Genomic DNA, 26,661 nt, shown 5'->3' with positions numbered 1-26,661 from the left:
CGTGGAGAAGAGAGTCTGCAACCACAATACCGTGAAGATTATTGGGGAGGCCTTCATCCTGCAGTGGCTCGACAAGGGATGATATTATTTGTGCATACTGTACATCTATATATAAGCACCATCTTAAAATGTAACGTCATGTTTTGGGCCCGTGGGGGTGCAAATAACGAATTACTTCAATTACTTATTTCATTTTGTTTGTCAGGTTGATTTTTTCAACACATTTAAGAACTCAATATGATTTTGATGTTCTTGGCATATTTGTCATCTCAAAATATGAAGCACTTTAGGTTGTGGATTTAAATTATTTTAAACAACCGGTTTTTGACTAAATATAATACAAACACAAAATTATTTTCAGAAATATTTGTTTTAATCATGTTGGTTCCAATATTGTAAGCTCTGGTAATTCCACTTCAAACCAAAACAAAGTACCATCCGCACGGATTGGATGTTTAACCTAACGGAAAATTAATTTTTATAGACGCGGTGCAAACAATGCGATTTCTGATACAGAATTCAGCTAGTTATCAAATTTTATTCTACTACTATTGACCCTGTCAAACTGTGCGGTTTGACAAGGGCAAACTCACAGCTACTAGAATATCCCAATTTGTCTTGCAAGATCAGGATCGGGTCAACAAGTCAGGAGAACTTTGGCCCCAATAATATATTAAAAAGCGGACTCTTCATTCATAATCCATATATATCGCTTCCATCTAAGCCGCTTATACGTGGTCATATAGGTTTGTTCATATACAGTCAGGTCTTTTGTACCAGAAGGTATTTACATTGTTTCAAAGAGGTACATTTCTTCTATCGTGACTTGAAACACTTTCTTGGCAAGCTATCCGCTTTTCTAAACAAGCTCCTCACTCCTACCACACGCAGGTCTTATCACCCGAGATCCGACTCCAGAAGACTGCTTACGGTCCCAAGGCTCAACACGGAATCTGGTCACTTCTCCTCTTCCCGTGCACCTCATGGCTGGGACAACCTACCAGAGGCTCACAAAACCGCCTGCAACACAAGTAATTTCAAGACTTCAGCTGTCTCACCTTTTAATCTGGTCTATAACTGTTACATACGCCCATAAATCATATCTCTGTCCAAGAAATGTCTGTAAATTGAATTTATAACCCTGTTCATTTAATGTAAACATGTATGGTTATCATAACTGTGCCCAGGACATACTTGAAAACGAGGGGTAACTCTCAATGTATTATTTCCTGGTAAAACATTTGATAAATAAATACAATTCTCATTCAAGGATATTTCAAAACTACTTCAGCTACTTTCTTGCGATCCACAGGGAGGGTTATAGTAGGGCCACGATTTCCTGCTTTCTTATTGAATTGGACGAGGTAATGCATTTTTGTTCTTTCCTCTAAGTAGAGTCCAGACCACATCAATAAGGAAAAGTAAAGCCAGACTTAATCATTGAGTTTAAAATCAATGTTATTTTTAGGTGATAGCAACAGCTTTCATTCAGATTACAATATAATTTACACACCACGTAGAAGCACGCAGGGTAATTACAATTATTGTATATAACAAAGTTCTAGCAGCCATACTAGTCCCAGAAAAAGTTAGATTTGTTGTAGGTTATGATACCTTGTAGGGAACCAGTGTAGGGACTCTTTATACATGAATTTCTAGTGTACAGAACTTTCGATTGTATAAAAACATAGAACATCTCATCTATTACTCAATATGAGTACTGTAACTCAGCTGTTAACTTAGCGAGTGATCCTAATTCTGCACAAAGCATTATTTTAGGTAACAGAATGGGCCACGGTTTTACTTCAAAATATGTTGCCACTGGAAGACCTTCTGCAAATATTGTCAGGTTTATATGTTGGTTTCATGCTGTAATGTCCATATTCGCTTGAACGATGTCATGTTTATTAAGGTATCATGAAATGAATCGAAGCCATATCCCGCTTTTAAATGGCAGAGTATTAAAATCAACTCAGATTTTATTTAATCATCCAGTTGAAAATGTGAAGGTAAATTATTCCCCGCACATATGATTTAAGTATTAATAGAAAATCTAAATCCCCAACTTAATTAAAAAGGGAGACTACCTTGGGAACTTTTTAATCTAAGAGCCATCTTTGTAGAAGGCATTCAGACATTAATTCACCATGAATCCATGTTGATATCCTTTTTATAACGTTAATAGCCAAATGTGTACAGAAGAGAAGCAGAGGAATAAACGTTTGAGAAAGTGACAACGAAAATTATTCAAGTTTCGCTTTCTCTTTGGGGTCTTTTGGACTTTGTGGATTTGTTTTTTTCCCCACTTGCAAAACATTTTGTTAATGTTATTTGCATTTACAAAGTAAATTGTATTTATAATTGAACTAGATGGCATGGCTTATGCTTTCTCACTGTGCTTTATTGCAGGGGTGCGCAAACTGTGGTGCACGAGATTTTATTTGGGGGGCAGTTGCACAGGCCCCTCGCTCTTCCCCAAAACATTTAAATTAAATGCCGGGGGACCGCGCGAGGCCTCTTTAACTTTATTTACTGTGATTCAGAGGCTTGGTGTGACGCAACGCGGCGTCAAATGATGCCACGGGTAATGTGACATGACCTTGCGGCAACATTTGACGCCGGCAAACAGGTAAGGGGGGCGCGAGCAATGGGGGGAGCAGGCAGGGGGGGGCGCAGCTCCAAAAGTTTGAGCACCCTTGCCTTATTGCATCCTTTAGTGGAAAATAATATCCGAGAAACAGAATGTAACAATTCTTAAAAATAATCAGCATTAGTTTTTCCCCCCAAAAAAAGTGAACCTAATTTTTCTAACTCTAAGAACTCCTGTAATTTTTTAATTCATATTTTTTATTTTATTTTTTTTAAAAGGATACTCTCCAAGACTTTGCCTTACATTTCCTGAGCTTATCCCTCAACCGGTAGACAAACCCAGTGGTTCCCAGTTGACTTCCAGTCAACGAGGGTACGGGGTTCGGTCATCAAGTGGGATGGGCCAAGAGCAACGATGTGAGTTCCTTCTGCAGAGGAAGACAGGAAGCATAGTAGTAAACTCTTAGGCTGCGGTCCCAGTCAGTACTATAGCACGCGCGCCCAGCGGGGGGCGGCGCGTGCACGTGTTAAAACCGCGATCTGTGGTCTCACCTATGAAGGAAGACTTGCGACTGAACGCGCGTCAAAGGGGTGTGGCTAAAAATGTCACAGCCTCTTGTTCCACAGCACAGCACACACAAAAACCAGTGCTATGATTGGCTGCTGGTTCCTGCGGTCTGATTGGCTAGGGAAAGCTGCAATATGGTTGTTCTCCCGGACACACGTGACGCGGTCGCTAGGGCTAAACACAATTCCCTTGTCTGTCTGAAAAAACTGTCGTGCACCGCAGGGGGAATTTGAACACCAAGGTATGAAGTGGGGGCAGCCAGATTGAGGGGCGGTACTTGTTCGTACAGCGCACGCCGAGCCTTGCGCTGTAGAACGTACTGGGGACCTAGCCTTAGGTGGTTATTCATCAAGCTCCATTACGGGTTAACGCCCCCCCACCAGGCGTTAATTCCCATCCAAGGCAATAGGAGTTAATTCCCGTTTGGTGCGTTAACCCGTAACGGCGCTTGATGAATCTGGACGTTAATGCTGCAAGTACCATGGAGAATTAGTCTATATAACTGTTTGATTTACATGCCCATGGAACTATTTATCAATATGGACAAAAATAGGATCATGGTGCACAGCCAAGAGAGTGGGTCACAAAAATAGATGAGTAAAAATATAAAACTTTATTGGTCCATTTAAAAAAAAACATTTTTTAAATGGACCAATAACGTTTTATATTTTTACTCATCTATTTTTATGACGCACTCTCTTGGCTGTGCGCCATGATCCTATTTTTGTCTATTCTGATACCACTACTGGCAGCACGCCCAGAGGAACATCACAATGCGAGTATATTAGTATTAAGTGAATCTCTTGTGTTAATAGCAGTCCAGGGATGATCCCAACGAGGTTTTGAGGAGTGGGCTTATAACCCACTAATTCTTACCTTCAGGGTGTATTTGTCTCTTTATGGACTTCACACGTTTTTGAGAATCACTATTTATCAATTATATACCACTAGCCTCCTGCACTGTGCCTCTGTTTATGCATAATATTGAGTGTTTTAACACTAAATGGATCCAGCGCTGGAGTGCTTAAAATCACTACAATTTTTTCTTATTTATCAATATGCCAGCTTTTGTAGTACATTGCCAGAATTGTGGCCCAAACCTCTATATTAATACCTTATTTCATATAGCGCTTTTCTCCCAATGCGTGAGACGCAGCACATAGGAATTTTTACAGACAGTCTGTGCCCACATGAGTTTACAATCTATGTTTTTGGTGCCTGAGGCACAGGGAGATAAAGTGACTTACCCAAGGTCACAACAAGCAGACACCAGGAATTGAACCAGGGTCCCCTGCTTCAAACTCAGTGTCACTGTTTACAGTCAGTGACTTTACTCACTGAGCCACTCCTTCTCCCTCACACAATAAAACGTGTTATAGTCTAGTCAGTTTTAGTCTTACAAGACTAAAGTAAGCATCCACATTTCAACATTTCCTACCTTGGATCGAGTGCAATAAATTCTTGACACATTAAGGGTCATCGTAAAGAGTTGATACAAACAAGAAATTATGCGATTATGAGTGTAATTATAGCATATGCACGTCCTGCTTGGTCTCTGATAATGTTCTATAAATGTGCATACACACAGACCGTGCCTTCACACACACTTTTTAATTCAAGCTGTTTCCCCATCTTCACACAAGATCGCTTCTTAATTCTTTTCGTACACAAGATTGACTGGAAGGTTGAAGCCCTATCTTTGATGGAATAAAAGGACGACATTCACTTTTATGTTCTTCTTCAACAGCCTATGAGCTGTACTCCCATCACCTGCCAGAGTATAAGGTTATTAAAGTATGCCAGATTAAGCAGAAAATCTATCGTCAGTTCCCGGGCTGTAACTGTCACTAGCACAGAACCTTTTCATTTTATAAGAATTGTAGATGTGGCTACTCTTAAACAAACTGACAGTCATTCAGTAACAAAAAAACAATGTAGATGGTTACTTGTTGCGAAAGAAGAAAGATTAAAGTGTATATTATTCCAGACATTCAAAAATTGATTTTTTTTTTTTATTTTTTTTTTAAACGGTCAGGAAAAAGCTCACTGACCTGGATGAGTGACAGGATTTCCTGAGCATATTCTTAATAAACATGCTCTCTCTGAAAGAAATAGCGTTTGCATATGGAGCAACGCAGAAGCAAGGCATATTTACCGAGACAATGAGCTTCAAATGCTGGACATTAACATGCTATTGTTGGGGAGGGGGCGTTTATCTACATTTAGTAAGCCGATGGAAAACGGAAACTTTGCTAGGCCAGAAGCAAAAGGACATTGCTTAGTTTGCTTTAATATATTAACTCAGGGGCTCTCAACTCCAGTCCTCAAGACCCACCAACAGGCCAGGTTTTAAAGATATTCCTGTTTCAGTACAGGTGGCTCAATCAGTGGCTCAGCCGAAGAGCCTGCTTCAGTACAGGTGGCTCAGTCAAAAACCTGACCTGTTGGGGGGGTCTCGAGGACTGGAGTTGAGAACCCCTCGATTAACTCGTTCAGTGGTGAAGGGTACTGTGATGTATGGATGTATATCTTTATTTATATAGCGCCATCCGAGTACATAGCGCGTTACAATACACGTGACATAATATAACACAAATCGGAATAAACACTTCCGACATAAAACAATAGGAAAAGGAGTCCCTGCCCCGAAGAGCTTACAATCTAAGTAATGCATTGTATAACCACACACTGCAGTGCCAAGAGCCACAGAAGCCTTGTTCTGTGATGGCAGCCAAAGCTCCTCAAGTGGTTTAATACATGACCACCTATTAAAGCAGCAAAATGTTTAAATGATCATGGCCGTCATCAATGATCATATGCAAAACTCCCCCGCTGAAGGGCTTCTCAACAGTGACGGTGCTTTCAGGCTGCAGTTCAATCTGTCGTTTAAAAAAAAAATTTTTAATTCAGTATGTGCATCAATACAATCTACACACTAACAAGTGATTAGCTAAGTTGCCGATTGATCCGTTCTCATGTAATCGATCGCTGAAATTCGGCTTGGAGTTCACTACATGCATCTTGGGTCCTCTTCTGCTGCACTGACAGACAAAGTTCTGTGTGGAAGATCATGTGACCAGGCAGGCACTAGATCCGATTGGTTCACTGCTAGGCAGCGCAGGGCTCAAACAGGTGATGCTGTTTCAGAAGGGGAAGGAGATGTGACTTTGTATATGGTTGCTATAGGAACACAAATGCTTGTTACATTAGAATACATTAAAAATTTCTTTAATACATTTTTTTATTCTACAAGTATTTTCTCATTGTACAGAACTGATTAAAAAAAAAATACACATGTAGGATATTGCTTGAACGGCAGCTTTAAATGAGTTAAAGGAATAATATACATGCCACATCTGGAGACTATGCACATACTCCGGAAAAGATCTGATATAGTCAACAGAAAATAATCACTGTCATTTATAGTTAACCTATTGCTGTGAATACCAAATGTGATAAACGTTCCAGTCAAGCTTTCCAAAGACAATGAAGAACGTATATTATTTTATGCAAATCGTCTTTTGCTTTCAAAGATGTAACCGTGTCGACATTTTGAAACTCTTCTGCTTTTGACTTAAAGGTTTATTTTTCCCACTTAAAGCAGCAGCACAAGCTGCAGGTGTTTTCCCCCTTTCACTTGTGCATCAATACAATCCACACAATGATAAGTAATTAGCTCAGTTGCCGATCGATCGGCGAAGATTCGGCTTGGGGGTTCACTAAATGGCTGCAGAGGCGTATTGACTCAGTATCTGTGACTTTGTAAATGGTTGCTATAGAAACAAAAAAGTCTTGTTACATTATAAAACATTAAAAATGTAATTCAGAGTTGTTTAAAAAAATGCTAGAAGTATTTTCTCATAGTACTGAACTGATTTATTTAAAAAAAATCAAAAAAAATCAAATGTAGAATATTGCTTTAACACGACAAGGTACTTTTCCTTTTCAGACTGCCGGGCACTTTATTTCCATTAGAAAAGAGCTTTCACAAACTCAGTGAAAATTGGCCCAAGTTCTACAGTTTCAAAGTCTCTTTGTAAGTCGCTTATTGATGAATATTCTTTCACTTCAAATGTAAGAAATCTAGAACACAAGAGATACATTTATGAATGTGTACTTGGTTTTATCAGACTGTCTTTAGAATTATTTAATCGACAGTAACACACGATATACCTTTTCTGTTCCAGTAGTAATCGGGTTTCACAGAGAACGCTGATCATTTTCTCTTTGCATTTCTTTCCGCTCGAGTCTACATCCACTTTACAGGTTTTCTGCAGCACCAAATAATCCTAGAAGACAAAATAAAAAAACCTGTAAACAAAGATTACATTTATATGGTGGCATTTTCAGAGTAGCCAAAATAGTTTTCTGACAGATTTGTGCCAAAAACCATGGAGCAAAAATAGATGTGTAACATTTGTGTATTATTGAAACATCTTCAACGGGAACAGAAACCAGAAAGATCAGATTTTATGCAAGTGGTTTCCCGGGCCTCTTGGAAACTGTGCTAGTTGGTAGCAAGGAGGCCCAAAGATGGTGCTTATCCAACTGAAACCAGAGACGAGTATCGGTGATAAATAGTGTAATTCAGGGGTGCACAAATTGGGGGACATGCCTGAGATTTTCCAAGGGGAGCGCGGCGGTTACAGAGCTCCCGCGCTCTCCCCCAAGGCATTTAAATTAAATGCCGGGGGACCACGCGAGGCCTCTGTAAGTTTCTCCTGCCTCGTCTTCGGCGACGCATCGCCAGGGTAACCCGGCGGCAAATGATGTCGCGTTGCCATGGCAACATGATCCTGCAGTGTCATTTGACGCCGTCGCTGAGCAGGAGGGGAGGGGCGCGAGCAGGGGAGGGGACCAGGCAGGGGGGCACAGGGGGAAAACTTTGCGCACCCCTGGTATAAGAATAAAAAGGTCCACATGTAAAAGTACAAAAAGTAATGAAAATATATAAATTACACTCATTTTAAAGCTGCAGTTGAGGCACCCGCTTTTTTTTTTTTTTTAACTTCAATAGTTTCATGTGGGCAATCTCTACTTACCTAAAAAACTGCATAGCTGCCGGTCAATTTGTTCTCCGTCTATTGATCGGCAAAGTTTGGCAACATCTTTAAATATGGGGAATGTAAATCGTTGCTATAGGAACAAGCATGCTTGTTAAAATAGAATACAAGAAAATTGGTCTTTCAAAGTTGTTGTTTTTAAAACAGAAAATGCTAAAAGTATTTTTTCTTACTATAGAACTGATTTATTAAAAAAAACACACATGCAGGATATTGCCTGAACTGCAGCTTTAAATGTAATCCAAAAAGGTGAATGTGTGTTTAAAAAAAAAAAAAAAAAAAAGACCGCCAAGGAGATACAGAAGTTATGTTTGACAGCGCTTTATGGCTATCAGTGTTTATACTAGACGCATATTGGAAAACTATGTGGTTTTTTTTGTTTTTTTAAACTCAGTATTAAGAAACCAAATATTTATGTATTTTTATGAACTGCTGAATTGGGAAAGGTGAGACTCATTTCAAAGTAATGTCATGTAAAAAATTTGAGATTTGTAATTCTTTAATATGTAAACTGCTCAGTAAAAAAGTAAATTCACTGCTGGCAGAAAGAATATTGATTGGCATAAACCCACAAATTATTTGTGTGTAATAATAATAATAATAATAATAATAATAATAATAATAGAAAGGTAGCCCCATTAGAAAGTACCTACAATGCAAACAGTGGTTGACACACGTCTCAAAATTGTTTTTTCGCGTACTGGCCTTTCCATCTATTCTTATTTTTTTAAGATGTGTCTCATACAATGATCAATCTAATCCTTAAACCACGTCCCAGTGGGAAATCAATACAATGAGTAATTTTTCTCTGTTACTCACCTTAATGCTACATCTGTGCCCCTGAAGAAGAATCAGTATTATTTTGCCCATAAAGATCAGTCTTCCGCATAACTTCAAATCAGTTGCCCATTTTTCCACAGTTTTGACATATTTGCTTTTGGCTCTCATGTGATCTAAATGCAAAAGGATTGTCCATGTCCCTTCATCTGTCATAATGTCCACTGGCAAAGGGTGGCTTCCATTTAAGATAGATGTTTCAGGTTCCCCAATGAGTTGTTTTAGATTCTGCTGAATCCATAGAACCAAATCATGTATCATGGGTTCGAAAAGATGCTCCTTAGCTTGTTCAAGTAATTTGTCCTTTACGTCTTTACATTGAGCTCTCGTAAGCTCTTCAGAGCAGACGGAAATATTTGGAAGGCAGCATGGGTACGTAACTGGCAAGTCAAATGTAAGCCTTAGATGTATTTCTGATTCTGTTATCATTTGCACGCTTGTCTGAATCATTACGGTTATTGCACTTTCTGGAAAACATGGAAACAATTTCTCACTAAGCTACAATGCTACACACAGACAGCAATTCATCAAATGAAAGACATTTGGTACATTCTCAGATAGCTGAGGCCATTCATCATTTATAATTCATCTTGCTTTAGGCCTCATTCTCAAACCATAAAATACACTTCCTAAATCTGAGACCAAAAGCATGAATCAGATGTTTGTCAAAGCAGTTGATTATGGGGCTCGCTCTAAATATTAACACACTATAGTATTTAGTATTTGTAACCATTTCATTTGCTGTTACTAGTGATCCACAAAATATAAAGCTAAGGAGAAGTTACTCTAGAGCTGTGTTTTTCAACAGGGGTTCCTAGGAAGCCTTGGGTTGACGGAGCATCCATAAAATGTTCCTTTCAATTTTCATGTCATTTGAAAATTGTACGAAATACAGAAGGATTTACAATGCATCTGATCTCAGACACACTATTAGAGAAAGTTGGGGTCCCTTACAATGCATCTGATCTCAGACGCACTATTAGAGAAAGTTGGGGTCCCTTACAATGCATCTGATCTCAGACGCACTATTAGAGAAAGTTGGGGTCCCTTACAATGCATCTGATCTCAGACGCGCTATTAGAGAAAGTTGGGGTCCCTTACAATGCATCTGATCTCAGACGCGCTATTAGAGAGGGTTGAGGTTCCTCAAAATTTCACAATATAATTATAGGGTTCCTTAACCAAAGAAAGGTAAAAAAAAAAAAATATGCTCTAGAGGTAGGCTTTTCCTCTTGGTTATTTCTGAGGCTCACAAGGCAGGTTCTGGCACAATTCATTATAAAAATAGCACATCTGCCAAGGGTCTGTAAATAGGAACAATTATAAACGGAATAAAGCTGTTTTTTATAGTGAAGTTTAGAGTTACGAGTACAGCAAGGCCCCGCTTCTCGGCGATCCTCCAATCCATGCGCAGAACGGCCGGTACGGGATCGCGCATGCGCAGAACGGCCGGTCCGGGGTCGCGCATGCGGGGAATGTTTTTTTTGCCGATGTTGCGCATGCGTAGAACGGCGCATTGCCGGTCTGTGCATGCGCACATAACGAAAATCACCGGTTCCGCTTTCCGACGATTTTCGCTTTGCAGCGGGTCATTAGAACGGAACCCGCCGCATGACTGGGGCCCTCCTGTATATACAGGATGTGTATATGATGCAGGGTAATTATTAAATGGTGACAGAATTTTTATAAGCAGGGGTCAAAAATCCTCTTGCACGGACAAATGATAGATTAAGAGCGCTGGAAAGTATGCGGGAGCAGAAGAACATTGGTGTCAGAGTTGTCAAAAAAAATAAACTTTCCAAAGGGAGAATGCTTCTCCAAAGTACTGATATATAGCACACCTTTCTGCCAAGTTCTGTTGCTCTGCAATTTTTGGGGAGCATGGGACAGTTGCTTCAGAAATTCCGTTAAGGTCCAAGTCACTACAACAGTGGTTTTGGGTTCGGATACAGACCTCAAGAACGCTTTGCCTGGATCCCGAAAAAGGCTCTGGGAGCAGCTGTCTCTGCTCCACAATAACACAAGGTACACACAATCCCTGCAAGCTCTAACCCCCAACACACCATGTATATGTGTCAAAAGGAGTGCTATTGGGAGTGACCAAATGTATACAGCAAAAAACAAAATTCCCAATGCTACATCCAATATGACAAACAATATAAAGTTAAATATTTAACTGTTATGTCTTCTCATAAGTAACGGTCATTTAGTTAAACTCTTTACGCATTCAACCCTGTCAATTCATGGCTCCCTTGCAGGTCCTAACACTACCTGTGGAAAAATCTCATTCACCTCTGTAGTGGAGGAAGAAATGTGTCTGACAAGTCTTCTAAAGGTCATGAAAAAACCTGCTACTTAAAAAGTGGGGAGGAGTTTGGAGGGATTGTGTATATGTGTAAAATGTCAACTGGTAACAGGTTTTTTTTGGAGATTAGTGTCCCCTCCTCCCTGGGTTTAAGATCACTCCTCCCAACTTTCTAAGTAGCAGTTTTTTTCACGACCTGTAGAAGACTTGTCTATTGAGACATTTCTCTCTCCATTAGAGGTAAATTAGAATTTTCACAAATAGTGTTAGGACCTGCAACGTTGCCATGCCTTGGTAGGACTGCAGGGTTAAAACGCTTTGGCAAAGGAGTTTAACTAAATGACCCTTACCATGAGAAGACAAAACAGTTACGTATTTAACCATGTATTTTTTTGTCCTATTGGATGTAGCATCGGGTATTTTTTGCTTTTTGTTGTCCACAATGCAAGGTGCCTTATTGTCCAAGCCGTGTACATTTACAGCAAGTCGACGAGAACCTCTATAAAAAATAATTAAGTATTCCTGGTCTGGGCATACACGGTAATGTTACATTTAACTACTCGAAGCCATGTTTCCTTATGGGGTTTATTTCACCTTAAACTAACCCCAGCAAATAGGTAATAAGTATAGAACGGTTTTTAAAAACTGCTCTGTAAGCGAAGCTCAGGTGCTTTTAATGTTAAAACAACGAGTTCGTGTAGCCGGGTTTGTGACCCTTTTTTGCAGTATTATATTGTCATTCTGAGGTATGTGTTATACCGCCATCCCGGCTTTAATTTAAAGCCACTGACATCCTCTCTGCCATTCAACACGTGAGCTCTTTGCTGCACAGTGTTACGTGCCCATCCAGTTCTGTGTCTATGAACCTCACTTAGTAAGGTTCAGCCCATGGTTTTTTTGTAGCCGTTTCCTACCCGAAAATAAGGAGATTAGATGGTAAAATAATGCAGTCTGCTGATCCTTCCAGCATTAAAACGGCTTATTTTCACACTGCTTGTTACTATGGTTTGACAGGGTATTTATTAAACCCCATTTTCACCGGTTCATAACCCTTTCATATAATCTCCGATCCAGATAACAAATACCACCATCAAGTCATGAAAATGAATTGGGCATGTTATTGGTGATCCAGGGTTTCGGGAAGCTAAAGCAAAATCACATTTGTAACGCTAACTGCAGAGGTATGAAAAAGCAAATAACACAGTACTAATGCGCAGTCACTCAGAGGAGCCGTATACAAACCTGTAATGTATTCATATCACTCAAACATTCATGTATTTTCCCATTCATTTTCTTGCATGAATAGGATATTTTAATCTCAAGAAGTGAAATAAGTTATGGGCCAGACTATTCTGTGATGGCAACACAATTTATTTTAACTGTTTGGCTGCCGTAAGAGCAAACAGAAAGTTCAATTGTTTTAGTCCAGTTTTCCACTGGATGAAAATCACATCGGTCAGCGATGGTTATTTTATTATCTGTAGGACTTCAAATAGGAGAATAGGGGTGACTAACTCGTTAGAATGTAACTGTTCCCTGCTGGCCATTTAACTAGGAGTCAAATTACATCTTAGCGGTCCAGATATCAGGTGGCCAGTGGCAGCCAGCACACAACTCACACATACACACGCCAGCAGAAACACACTGGCCAGCACACCGCTTGCAAACACTGGCCAGCACAAACCTTCTCACACTGGCCAGCGCAAACCTTCTCACACTGACCAGCGCAAACCTTCTCACACTGACCAGCGCAAACCTTCTCACACTGACCAGCGCAAACCTTCTCACACTGACCAGCGCAAACCTTCTCACACTGACCAGCGCAAACCTTCTCACACTGACCAGCGCAAACCTTCTCACACTGACCAGCGCAAACCTTCTCACACTGACCAGCACAAACCTTCTCACACTGACCAGCACAAACCTTCTCACACTGACCAGCACAAACCTTCTCACACTGACCAGCACAAACCTTCTCACACTGACCAGCACAAACCTTCTCACACTGACCAGCGCAAACCTTCTCACACTGACCAGCACAAACCTTCTCACACTGACCAGCGCAAATTCACACACACATACACACACACACACACCAGCACAGATAGACACTGATCAGCAAACTCTCACACACCAGTACAAACTCACACCCAGACACAAAGACGATCGTAGCGGGATATTCGAGTAGCTACGAGTTTGTACTTGCAAAAACGTGCAGTTTGACAAGGTCATAAATCGCGGATTAAAACCAGCCATTAATGCGTATTCTGTATTACAGATCGCATCGTTTAAACTGCTTCTATAAAAAGTGACAAGATTGTGCTTGCTTTTGAAGCAGAATAACCTGAAGGTGGTGCTAGGTCCCTCCAGAACCTGGAATAGGGCTTGTGTGTGGTGGTGGACTTCCAATTTAGTAGTGTCTCCAGTTGTATATATATTGTATATTGTATATATAACGGGAGACACTACTAAATTGGAAATCCTCCTTTTCCACACAAAAGCCCTATTTCAAAAGACAAGAGATCCCCAATGCTACATCCAGTATGACAAATTAATTAGTTCATTACTATCTGTTTGTTCTTCTCATAAGTACGGGTTATTCAGTTAAATCCTGTGGCCAAAACATTGCCGATAGGGTCACCTTGACATGGTTGCAGGCTCAACATGTTTTATGTGAATAAGTCTATAAATGAGTGGTAACCTCCACATATTTGTATTTAATCTATGAACCAGTCTGCAACTTCAGCCTAACCCATCAGTACATTCTGATGAATCTCCATCAAAATGTCTCTTCATTCAAGAAAAACCATATGAATGAAATAGGTAATCATATTCATGAACATTTCGTAAATGAAAAGTACCCCATTGAACAACAACAGCGCCTAGGAGAAACTAGATTTTGGCATGTCTGAAAAATCAATTTTCAAAAAAGGGTCTGCTGATTAAAAGGAGCTATCTTGTATATCACTTTTAAATGTACACCAAAACGTTTGCTGTACTCTTGAATCTCCTGTCACTCAATGCACTAAGTTAACGAGCAGTTTGCGCACTACAGCCACAGACAAACACAACACGATATGAAATGCAGTGTGAAGAATAATAGCTTATGCCACTACAATGTTGTTGGAGATTTCGCCACGCGAGATATAAATGATACATGAGTAGACAAGCCAGGCTTCCCCCTCTGGCAAAAGTCTATTGTCGCCCTGATCATCTCACCGTACATTAGCAATCTCACACATTCTACTGTAACACAAGCACACTGTTGTGTGACTTATTAACAATGAAGTATTGCAAAGCAGCTCTAGAGAGACATAGCACGCAGTGGAAGCATGGTGAAAATAGCATGCATCAAACTATTCATAGCATGGGGTTTTTACCCGGACAAAGAAAGATTGGTGCAGAATGTGACATGGAATTCATATCTGAAATGTAGTCATTATTTTCTTCTGTGACAGCTGCCAACATGTGTATACGTTTCTGAATCACAGCAGCCAGGCACTCAAAATGTAAATACAGTACCATTGAACAAACTCATTTTTTAAAATAGTCCCGTTGCATAAATAATCCCTGTGCACACAAATTCCCTCTCACCTGCATTGATCCCTAAAATAATTTGGTTTAACGGGTGATGTGAAGAATGTATACAGTACATGAAAACAAAATTTCCCTCCGTTGCAAAAAAAAAAAACCTCTCTGTGTTCCCTAGGCCGGAGAACATTTGAGTCTCATTAATTTAAATGGAGCTGTACTCTTCTCCGGTGCTGGGAAGTGGCTTCACATCACACTGAATAGATATGTGCGAAACTTTCACGACGCCACCAACCGCGCAAAATTGGTCCTTCTTGAGTCGCGAAAAAAGCCGCACCCGAGTCAGAGTTCGCAAGCGATTCGCCGAGCATGAAGTAAACGTGCATGGAATTTTATTTAATATGGCACATCAGCAAACTTCTCTAAAACCACCAGATTCACTTAATGCTATAATTAGAACGCGCACTCCACGTTTCGCTCACTGATGGTGATATTTCGCGGATGGCTAACTAATTTGGTCACATTATTAGCTCTTTGAAATTCGGTGAAACATTTTGCAAGAAATTGAATCTGGGGGAAAAAAAACAGTAGGGGCTTCCTACTAGCCCGTGTGACGAGGGGGGCTATCACAGGTACCACGGGATCTCCAGAGCTAAAATTAACAGTTACCCAGGTTTAAAAAAAAAAAATAAAAAAAAAAAAAAAAAGTGTGTGTGCCCCGAACACGTGCATTTTAAGTGAAACTTCGTTGTCTTTTTCCACTGTTTTGTCACAGAAGTAGTATTTGTGTTGGTGATGTTTTTAATAAAAATCAAAATTCAATATCAGTGACAAAACGCAAAGAAGTTTGACTTAAAACGCGGGTGCTCGGCACACACCCGTTGTTTTAGCTACTTGCACTTCTATATTTATACCAACTGTGAATTCCTGGTGTGTGACTGTGTGTGTTGTCTCGGTGTCTTCTCCTAGTGTTGGTGTTGCTGCTGCCCATGCGTGATGGGCCGGCGGCTGCCGAGCTCCAGAGGCCTTTCGCATGCGTCAAGGCCCGAGGACCCTTCTGCGTATGCGCTTGTTCGCTCCGACGGACGCATCTGCGAGCTGACAGGCGCATCTACGCATGCGCTCTGCAACGGCCCCTTTTGCCTACAATTACCTCCATTTGCTCACACTTACGTCACGCCCGTTACTGTACTTCTGTCTCCACGAAAGGAGATTCATGCCAGCAAAGAAGTTTCACTTCAAAATGGGAGGGGAGTGCGGGGTGAACTGCACCCTTAAACTCTGCACACGAGAGCCACATTATTCTGCATGATTAACAATTAGTCGCTACACTGGTATATTAAAACGGCACCCACATGTCTGCATGCAGGCTGGCATTCTAAATAAACATGTAGAATATCATTGATCTAACATTTATAGTGCTAATAAAGTCAGATCTCATAAAAGTGTAACGTCACTTTGTTCTTAATGTGGCTGTATCTGCACATTTACTAAGCAACAAGGAATTTCAAAGGATTCGAGTGGGCTGCGTGCGTCCGCAGATTCGATTTGCAAAACATCAATGTACAGTATTAGGGGATTTGGAGGCTCTTGTGTTCTTGTCATCAGCAAACAATATGGAATCCAAACTCCATGACCCGGAGAACTCACCATTTTCTAATGAAACGGAGATAAAGGAGTTTGAGGGGGGGGGGGGAAATCAGTGATGGGGTTTGAACCCAGTTACAGTACAGAACATCCTATGGGTTAATCCCAGATTGTTCATATATTAAATAACACAGATTATGTACACAGCTGTTTTTTCTCTGAATGCAGAAATATTAGGACTGCATTCTCTAGAAGAGCGATCTTACCACTTGCAGTGAGATATACAGGGGCGAGAAAACGTTTGTGAACCCCTTAGGATTTTCACATAGTTCACATATTTCAAACCTAAAATGTTATTAGTTCGTAATCTAAATCCTAATAATAGATAAAGATAACCTGATCAAACAAATGATACAAAACCATGATACTTTTTCAACATTAATTTATTTATTCACAAATGATTCAACATTCAATATCCATGAGTGAAAAAGTATGTGAACTTTTAAATTCAGTGCCTGGTGGTTCCCCCTTGAACAGCAATGGCTTCAACTAAGCGTTTCCTGTAACTGCTGGTCAGTCTCTCACATCGGTTTTGGGAAATTTTGACCCATTCCTCCTTACAAAACTGCTTCAACTCAATGACATAAGGGCTTCCTTGCATGGACAGCTCTCTTCAGGTCCTGCCACAAAATTTTGATGGGGTTTAAGTCCGGAGTTGACAAGGCCATTCTAAAACGCGGAATTTTTTCTTCTGCAGCTATTCTTTTGTAGATCTGCTTGTAAGTTCAGGATCATTGTCCTGCTGCATGACCCACTTTCACTTCAGATTCAGCACACGGACGGATGGCCTAACATTCTGCTCTAGAATCTTCTGATACAATGCAGAATTCATGATTGTCAATTGTGGCAAGCCGTCCAGGTCCTGAGGCAACAGAACAGCCCCAAATCATTCCACTCCCACCACCATGCTTGACGGTTGGGATGCAGTTATCTATTCAAACGCAGTGTTTGTTTTTCATCAAACAATGTTTCACATTAAGGCCAAGAAGTTCTACCTTTGACTTGTCTGTCTAGAGAACATTGTTGCAGAAGTCTTGTGGATCATCTATGTGCTCTTTGGCGAACTTCAGATGGGCAGAAATGTTCTTTTTTATAGAGCAGTGATTTTCCTCCTGGCTATCCTTCTATAAATACCATTCTTGTTTAGTCTTTTTCTGATAGTTGAGTCAGGAATGCTCACATTAGCCAAGGTGATAGTGGCCTGCAGATTCTTGGATGTTACTCTGTGGTTCTTTGAGACTTCCTGGAAGATTTGTCGGTTTGTTCTTGGAAAGATTTTGGTAGGACGACCGCTCCTGGGTAGAGTGACTGTGGTCTTGAACTTTCTCCATTTGTCCGACAGTGGATTGGTGGAGCCCTAAATCCTTAGGAATGGTCTTGTAACCCTTTATAGACTGATGAGCATCAATAACTGCTTTCTGAGGTCCTCAGAGATGTGTTTCCACACACCAGTATCGTGAAGACCACATTCACAACGTTTCTGATCTTTATATAAGGTGGGGCCTCCCAAACTAAACATCTACCTAATTATGTAAACTCCCGATTCTAATTATCCCCTTTAATTTAGCTTCTAAAACCAGGGTTTCGCTTACTTTTGCACATACCCTGACTCTTAATGACTCCTTGTTTGTCTATTTCAGACATCATTTAGTTTCAAAAGACGTGGAATTGGATAATATAAACCCTATTGGATATTTAAGAAAACAATGGGTTTGATTCAAGAAGGTTATCATCATGGAAAAACTCTGGAATTTCCGTAATTATCATTGAGGTTCACAAACTCTCTCACCACTGTAGGTTGGCAACCTCAAGTGGATTTCATCCAGTACAGTAGGCAAGACATGACTGCAATGTACAAACTAGAGATGTGTACAAATGAGTGCCAACCAAGGGCACACAAAGGACTTTACAACAGTAATCCACTCTTATCAAAGCGCTTTTTGTTTGATCATTTTCACTGTAAAACACGACCACTTCTAAATAATGACATCAGTAAAACAAAACGTTATCTACACAATCCACAATCATTGAATCTCAGATTGGCCCCATAATCCCACTCCAAGCACCCGCCAAGGCAGGCCCCCGTGACAATCACCACTTCCTTCAGACCAAAGTTTCTGAATGTCTCTCTGCTATATCATCCTGGATGGCCCTCCGTCGCCTTAAACTCAACATGGCTAAAACAGAGCTCCTCATACTTCCTCCCAAATCTGGCCATATTCCCTCCTTCCACATTACTGTTGGAACTACATCTTTTGGGTTTAAATATTACCTCTATGCTGACGACACACAATTTTACCTTACAACCCCTGACCTTACACCTGCTATACAGACCAAAGTTTCTGAATGTCTCTCTGGAATATCATCCTGGCTGGCAATCCGCCACCTGAAACTTAACATGGCAAAAACAGAGCTCCTTATACTTCCTCCCAAACCTGGCCCTACTACCTCCTTCCACATTACTGTTGGAACTACGATCATTCACCCAGTAGCCGAAGCACGCTGCCTAGGGGTCACACTCGACTCCTCTCTCACATTTGCCCCTCACATTCAAAACATTTCTAAAACTTGTCGCTTTTTCCTCCGCAATATAACAAAGATACGCCCTTTCCTCTGTTGCTCGACTGCTAAAACTCTGACTCAGGCCCTCATTCTCTCCCGTCTTGATTACTGTAACCTCCTGTTGTCCGGCCTTCTTGCCTCTCACCTGTCTCCCCAACAATCTATCCTAAATGCTGCTGCCAGAATCACTCTACTCTTTCCTAGATCTGTCTCATCATCTCCCCTCCTGAAATCCCTCTCCTGGCTTCCAATCAAATCCCGCATCTCACACTCCATTCTTCTCCTCACTTTTAAAGCTTTACACTCTTCTGACCCTCCTTACATCTCAGCCCTAATTTCTCGCTATGCAACATCCCGACTCTTGCGTTCTGCTCAAGGATGTCTTCTTTCTACCCCCTTTTTATCTAAAGCCCTCTCCCGCCTTAAACCTTTTTCACTGACTGCCCCACACCTCTGGAATGCCCTTCCCCTCAGTACCCGACTAGCACCCTCTCTATCCACCTTTAAGACCCACCTTAAGACACACTTGCTTAAAGAAGCATATGAATAGCCCTGTGGATATTCTGAACACATGCTACATAAAGCTTGGCCCCCTGCAGACGCACTTACCAGAACTCCCTCCTACTGTCTCTGTATGTTCTCCTTACCTACCAATTAGACTGTAAGCTCCTCGGTGCAGGGACTCCTCTTCCTTAATGTTATGTTTATGTCTGAAGCACTTATTCCCATGATCTGTTATTTATATTATCTGTTATTTATTCGATTACCACATGTATTACTACTGTGAAGCGCTATGTACATTAATGGCGCTATATAAATAAAGACATACAATACAATACTTCCTCCCCGATTAAGAAGTTGCAATAAATCCACAAAATGGGCCAGGAGCGGCAGACACTGGCATTCCCCACCCAACGGTGGCATTCCCCATCCAACACTGGCATACCCCATCAAACCAGTGACCCTGATTGAGCCACCTGTGCTGAAGCAGGGGATATCCTGAAAACCTGACCTGTTGGTGGCCCTTTGGGACTGGGAGTTGGCCACTCCAGATGTAGAGAAAGGAGCCCTCACAATTCCAGCAGAAAGTTGCTGCCATGAGAGCACGTCCTTCCAAGGGTATTTGGAGAAGTATGTGAAGTATAAAGATACATTACTCCAGTGGTCATAAAAGGTCCAACGAGGGACCGAAACATTGGTCTTTTCTAAATAAATTCTCACATTTAACACAAGGCCACTGTTGTGCCACTTATCTTTATACTTATCCAAGGTTAAGGACACCAAATTGCTGAGCCAATCACTCCTAACAACATCCCTGAAAGCAACTAGCAGTCAGTTTGTGCCCAATAGGGATTTGCCCACAGACCATAATTAAAATTGCTATGAACCTATTATTCCTGTTTATAATTTGCATAAAGTACAACAATAATTAGTATTAGGGAGATTGCTGCTTTGAATTCCTGCAGCTTCCTCTGCATGTAACTGTTACAAACGCCCATAACATATATTGTCTCTTATGGGCCATAAAATGTCTGTAAATATACAGGTAGTCCTCGCTATCCAACGTTTCACTTTACAACGAATGGCATGCCCAACGCAACCCTATGGGCTGTTTTTCGACGCCTGAATGCGTTATCCAACGCTCACCGCCGCTGATTAACATGGGACTAACTTTACAACGGTTTCACTATTCAACGCTACTTCCAGAACGGGTTTCGTTGGATAACCGAGGACTGCGAATAATGTATAAACTCTGTTCATTTAACCGAACCATGTATTGTCATTGCCATGCACACCCATCTTAGAAAAACCATTTGCTTTAACGTCCCTCACATGTGCTAATTAAGTTGGTTGGGCCAGCCAGGTGACTTTGTAAAAGTATATAAGTAAACTCACAGCAGCCAGTGCTGCCTGCAGCCATGCTCTTAAGCAGAAATGCTTTTAAGTAGAAATGTTTAAAGTAGTTATGAAGTTTAAAAAGGAAGTTAAAAAAAGAAGAAGTGGAAAAGTGGACACCACCTACTGATTCTGATTCCTGCATTTGATCTACGCTGGAAAGGAGGATATCATCCCAGACTACACATCTCAACACTTTACTATTGCTGTGATGCCACCTTTACTTTTTATATTTGCTGTAACCTCACTTATTTTCAAATTATGCACTTCCTTCCACCAGTCTCCTTATGTCTCTAACTCTATTCATATATCTCCATCTATCCTTTCTTCCCCACTTCTCAGTTCACATGAACTACTTTCTTACCTGCGCCCTCTGTCACCACACAGCTATACACCCTGCACTAAAACACACCCCTACAAATCATCCTCACACATTCTCTTTCTTTCCATGCTTCTCCTCCTTGCTTCTGGGGATATCTCTCCCAATCCTGGTCCCTGCCTTATTTCTACATGCTCTCGTCCTCGCCTCCCACATGCAACTTCTACACCTTCTGGTGTTCTCCAACCTCATACCCATCCCCTGCCACCCTCCCTCCTCTCTTCCTTTCTCATGTGCCCTTTGGAATGCTCGCTCCCTCTCTGTGCATGACTTCTTTCTCTCTCACTCCCTGCTTCTCTTTGCTATAACTGAGACCTGGCTCACTCAGTCTGACTCTGCTCTGGAAGCTGCCCTCTCCTACGGTGGCCTTTCCTTCTCCCACACTCCGCGCCCTGATGGCAGGGGTGGATGCGTGGAGCTCCTGCTCTTACCGAACCCTTCCTATTCCCCCCTCTCTTGCTTTACCCTCCTTTGAGGTTCACACAGTCCAGATCTTCTCGCCTCTCCCAGTCCACGTGGCGGTCATCTATCGCCCACCTACCTCTACTCATCCCCCCTATGCCTTTCTCTCTCACCTTGAATCCTGGCTCCCTTTCTTTCTCGCCTCAGACTCCCCTGTTCTTCTCCTTGGGGACTTCAACTGCCACATTGATGACCCCTCTCTTCCTTGGGCCTCCCACTTTCTCTCTCTAACCTCTTCTTTGGCCTGCAACAGTGGACTGCAACAGTGGACTGAAGCTAGCACCCACAAAGATGGCCACTACCTAGACCTGGTTTTCACTAAAAACTTCTCTCACCGATTTCTCCATTTCTCCTTTTCCTCTCTCTGACCATCACCTCGTCTCATTTTCTCTATCACGCTTCTTCCCCTCTCCATCTCGCCCTCATTTTTGCAGAAACCTGCGCTCTATTAACCTACCAGCTTTTGATTCCACTTTACGCTCCTCCCTCAGTTCTACTTCAGACCCCGACAATCTGGTCATGAACTACAACTCTGCCTTATCCTCCTCTCTTGACCTACATGCACCGCTCTCTCTCTGCCGTCCTCGCCTTTCTAACCCCAGACCCTGGCTAAATTCCAACACACGCATGCTGCGTTCCTCCACTCGCTCCTCTGAACGCCTCTGGAGGAAATCTCATACGCTCACAGACTTCCTTCACTACAAATTTATGCTGTCCTGTTTCAACTCTGCCCTCTCTCAGGCTAAACAAACCTACTTTTCATCACTAATCAACATGCACAAGTCTAAACCACGTCGACTCTTTTCTGTCTTTGACTCTCTACTCAGACCACCCTCGGCTGCCTCCTCCTCTTCCTCCATCTCCCCTCAGGACTTTGCTGACTTTTTTAAGGAAAAGGTGGAATCCATACGTCAGAACATCCCATCTGTTGCCTCCTCCCATCCCACACTGCTTCCTAACTCTCCTCCTGCCTTTCTGGACTCTTTTTCTGCTATCTCGGAGGAGGATGTGTCACTGCTGATCTCCTCTTCTCCCTCTACCCCATCTACCCCTCTCTCCCATTCCTTCCCATCTCCTAAAACCTCTTGCTCCTTCTATAATCCCTATGCTCACACAGATCTTTAACTCTTCCCTCTACTCTGGTACTTTTCCATCCTCCTTCAAACATGCAACCGTGATACAATTGCTCAAAAACAGCAAGCTTGACCCTACCTTTCCTTCTAACTATCGACCTGTCTCCCTCCTGCCTTTTGCCTCCAAACTCCTTTAACGTCTTGTATTCTCTCGATTGCTACACTTTCTCAACACCTATTCTCTTCTAGACCCTCTACAATCTGGCTTCCGCACTGCTCACTCTACTGAAACAGCCCTCACTAAAATAACCGACGACCTCCATGCTGCCAAAGACAGAGGTCATTACACTCTGCTCATATTACTCGACCTCTCTGCAGCATTTGACACCGTGGACCACCCTCTTCTCCTCCACATTCTCCATACTCTTGGTATTCGGAACAAAGCTCTATCCTGGATCTCCTCTTACCTCTCCCATCGTACTTTCAGTGTCTCTTTTGCCAACACCTCCTCCTCTATCGATCTCTGTGGGGGTACCCCAGGGCTCTGTCCTGGGACCTCTTCTCTTCTCTCTTTACATACTCTCTCTAGGTGACCTAATCACATCTTTTGGGTTTAAATATCACCTCTATGCTGACGACACACAAATTTACCTTACAAACCCTGACCTTACACCTGCTATACAGACCAAAGTTTCTGAATGTCTCTCTGGAATATCATCCTGGCTGGCCATCCGCCAACTGAAACTTAACATGGCAAAAACAGAACTCCTTATACTTCCTCCCAAACCTGGCCCTACTACCTCCTTCCACATTACTGTTGGAAATACGATCATTCACCCAGTAGCCCAAGCACGCTGCCTAGGGGTCACACTCGATTCCTCTCTCACATTCTCCTCTCACATTCAAAACGTTTCTAAAACTTGTCGCTTGTTCCTCCGCAATATCACAAAGATACGCCCTTTCCTGTTACTCGTCTGCTAAAACTCTGACTCAGGCCCTCAATCTCTTCCATCTCGATTACTGCAACCTCTTGCAGTCCGGCCTTCTGCCTCTCACCTGTCTTCCCCTACAATCTATACTAAACGCTGCTGCCAGAATCACTCTACTCTTTCCTAAATCTGTCTCCACATCTCCCCTCCTGAAATTCCTCTCCTGGCTTTCGATCAAATCCCGCATCTCACACTCAATTCTCCTCCTCACTTTTAAAGCTTTACACTCCTCTGCCCCTCCTTACATCTCAGCCCTAATTTCTCGCTATGCACCATCCCGACTCTTGCAGTCTTCTCAAGGATGTCTTCTTTCTACCCCCTTTGTATCTAAAGCCCTCTCCCGCCTTAAACTTTTCTCACTGACTGCCCCGCACCTCTGGAATGCCCTTCCCCTCAATACCCGACTAGCACCCTCTCTATCCACCTTTAAGACCCACCTTAAGACACATTTGCTTAAAGAAGCATATGAATAGCACTGTGGATAATCCTGGACACATGATACATAAAGCTTGGCCCCCTGCAGACGAACTTACTAGAATCCCCTCCTACTGTCTATACATTCTCCATACCTACCAATTAGATTGTAAGCTCCTCAGAGCAGGGACTCCTCTTCCTTAATGTTACTCTTATTTCTGAAGCACTTATTCCCGTGACCTGTTATTTATATTACTAGCTAAGAGACCCGGCGTTGCCCGGGATTAAAATTTCCCGCTCCCTCCTCACTCCAATCCCACAGTCTTTCTCCGCTTCCCCTCTGTCTCCGTCCCCCCCCACTGTGCACAGCTCTGGTCCCCCCCCTGCGCAGGTCTGGTCCACCCCATGCGCAGCTCTGTCACATACACAGTTAGACACACACACAGTGTGAAACACACACACACAGTGTCACACACACACAGTGGACAGGAGGAGGGGGGGGGGGTAGGGAGAGTGGAACGTCCGGCGATCCGAACAGGCGGCTCCCCACCTCCCGCCAGCCGTGACTGCGCACCACCACCCCACCCCCCGCGCCCATCTCCCTCCCCACGCGGGCAAGCAAGGGAGCGCCGTGGGGAAGGGGACCAGAGGGAAGGGCATGTCCCGCGCGGCCGCCACTGCCCTGTTTCCCCCCCCCCCCACCCCCGCTGGCATGTCCCGCAGCGTGCGGAGAGTCACTGTGGGTGGGGCGGTTGTTGTCGCGCTCACCTCGGTCCCCAACCTGCATGACCCCCTGACGGTGTGCTGTATGGGTCTCCCTGTAACCCGCCTCCCATACCTGCAGGACCCCCTGATGCTGTGCTGTGAGGGAGACAGCACAGACACTACCCGCATGCTGCTGCTGGCCGGGGCTCGGGTGAGCCTGGTGGATTCCCTGGGGGAGCCGGCGGGGAGGTGAGCTGGGGGGGTGATGGGTGGGGGGGCGCCGGCGGTCCGAGCCACTGGGTGAAGAGGACAGTGGCCGGCTTGTTGTGCGTGTGTGTGGGTCAGTTGGGTGAGGGGGAAGGTGAGCTGCGGGTGAGGAGGAGAACAGAGTGGCAGTTGGGTGACGTCATAGAGCCACGCAGGCCAATGAGAGGGGCAGGGATACAGACCAATCTGATTGGCCAGGGGCTGAGTGACAGACCCACGGACCAATCAGATTCACCACATCTAGGAACAATCTCACAAAATTCAATTTTATATATATAGATTTGTTATTTATATGATTACAACATATATTACTACTGTGAAGCGCTATGTATATTTATGGTGCTATATAAAGACATACAATACAATCATGACTGTGCCCAGGACATACTTGAAAATGAGATGTAACTCTCAATGTATTACTTCCTGGAAAAACATTTTTATCAATAAAAATTCATTTTTAAAACCGTGGTTACAATAGTAGGGATTGACAGCTGATATCATACATTTGCTGCACTTGATTTGACAATAAACACAGGGTTCTATTCATCAAAAGTTTCTTACCCGCAGAAAGAAAAGAAAAATCAGCATCAGATGCATTGAAAGAAAGAGGCCCTACTGCAAGCAATGGCTGTATTTCCATGAATAAATCTGATGCAGTTTACTGGTTTTGCAGCCAGACGTATTTTATAGAAAGACACACAATTCAAGTTCACGTTTTGAACAGGATACTTAATAAATGGGGCAATCATTGGACTGTTTATCAGTTTGTTTATACCTGGAGACTTCAGTGAAATTACTCACCCCTCCCCCCCCCCCCTCCCTATCTAATGAGACACTCAGCTGGGATCCCATTCAAAGCTGTCACCTGAGCATGAGAGCACTTCAAACTCCCTCTCCTCACAGTATATGGCCGCCAAGGCTGAGACTTCCTCCAGCGCTGCCTCAGACATCCCTACTATCAATGTTATTCCTTGCAGTCCTGGCTGCAGCTGACAGGGCTGCAAGTTTCAGATCCTTTCTGTTTCCACTTCCCAGGACTTCCCGTTCCGCCTCCTCTGCAAACACCAAGGCTGACAACGCAGTGCGCTTATTGCATGTGTCCGCCAGGTGGCAACATTGGCCACAGTTCTGCCAATGCCGTTAAAAGAAAAGTCCTGTGCGATATGCTAGTCACCACTTGGTGGCGCTGCCCGACAGCATTTTTTTATTTTTTTTTAATATCTTCCTAAAAAATAAATTGCACAAAAAACTCAGCTCATGTTCCATGCATCATTCATCATTCATCAGTCATACACACTTTTCATTCCACTCATGTAAACTTTTCCAGTTTTGAGCAGATCTGAAAACCCCTATTTCAATGTACAGATCAACTGC

General features: G+C 42.6%; 1 protein-coding gene across 9 annotated transcripts; it reads right to left on the bottom strand.

Moving 5' to 3' along the window:
- Positions 1–351: 351 nt before the first annotated feature.
- Positions 352–26,403, bottom strand: RWDD3 (RWD domain containing 3). Of its 9 annotated transcripts, XR_012804082.1 has the most exons (5): positions 26,153–26,403; positions 9,040–9,524; positions 7,331–7,446; positions 2,894–3,017; positions 352–1,020 (listed from the first exon to the last, which is right to left on the bottom strand). XR_012804082.1 is itself a non-coding variant. In XM_075616468.1 (4 exons), the coding sequence occupies exons 1-4, from the start codon at positions 26,235–26,237 to the stop codon at positions 2,954–2,956; spliced, it is 750 nt and encodes a 249-aa protein (XP_075472583.1). In that variant the 5' UTR covers positions 26,238–26,403; the 3' UTR covers positions 352–2,953. The 9 variants fall into 9 exon arrangements, 8 of the variants coding, with proteins under 8 accessions (XP_075472583.1, XP_075472582.1, XP_075472584.1 ...); XM_075616468.1 differs by having other exon boundaries at positions 352–3,017; XM_075616467.1 differs by lacking the exons at positions 352–1,020; positions 2,894–3,017 and adding an exon at positions 3,936–6,036.
- Between the last annotated feature and the right edge of the window lie 258 nt (positions 26,404–26,661).

Source organism: Ascaphus truei, chromosome 10 (genome assembly GCF_040206685.1).
Source record: "Ascaphus truei isolate aAscTru1 chromosome 10, aAscTru1.hap1, whole genome shotgun sequence".
Taxonomy (NCBI): Eukaryota; Metazoa; Chordata; class Amphibia; order Anura; family Ascaphidae; genus Ascaphus; species Ascaphus truei.
The sequence above is the reverse complement of the archived record's forward strand: the minus strand, read 5'-3'. Positions and strand labels throughout refer to the sequence as shown.

Bases quoted from the DNA above. Each gene is read 5' to 3' on its own strand.
- RWDD3 (XM_075616463.1), bottom strand. From the start codon at position 26,237: ATGTCTGAGGCAGCGCTGGAGGAAGTCTCAGCCTTGGCGGCCATATAC. The intron at 9,525-26,152 runs GTGACAGCTTTG...CATGTTTTCCAG, and splicing joins TGAAGTGCTCTCATGCTCAG to AAAGTGCAATAACCGTAATG. The intron at 7,241-7,330 runs GTATATCGTGTG...CTTGTGTTCTAG, and splicing joins TTACTACTGGAACAGAAAAG to ATTTCTTACATTTGAAGTGA.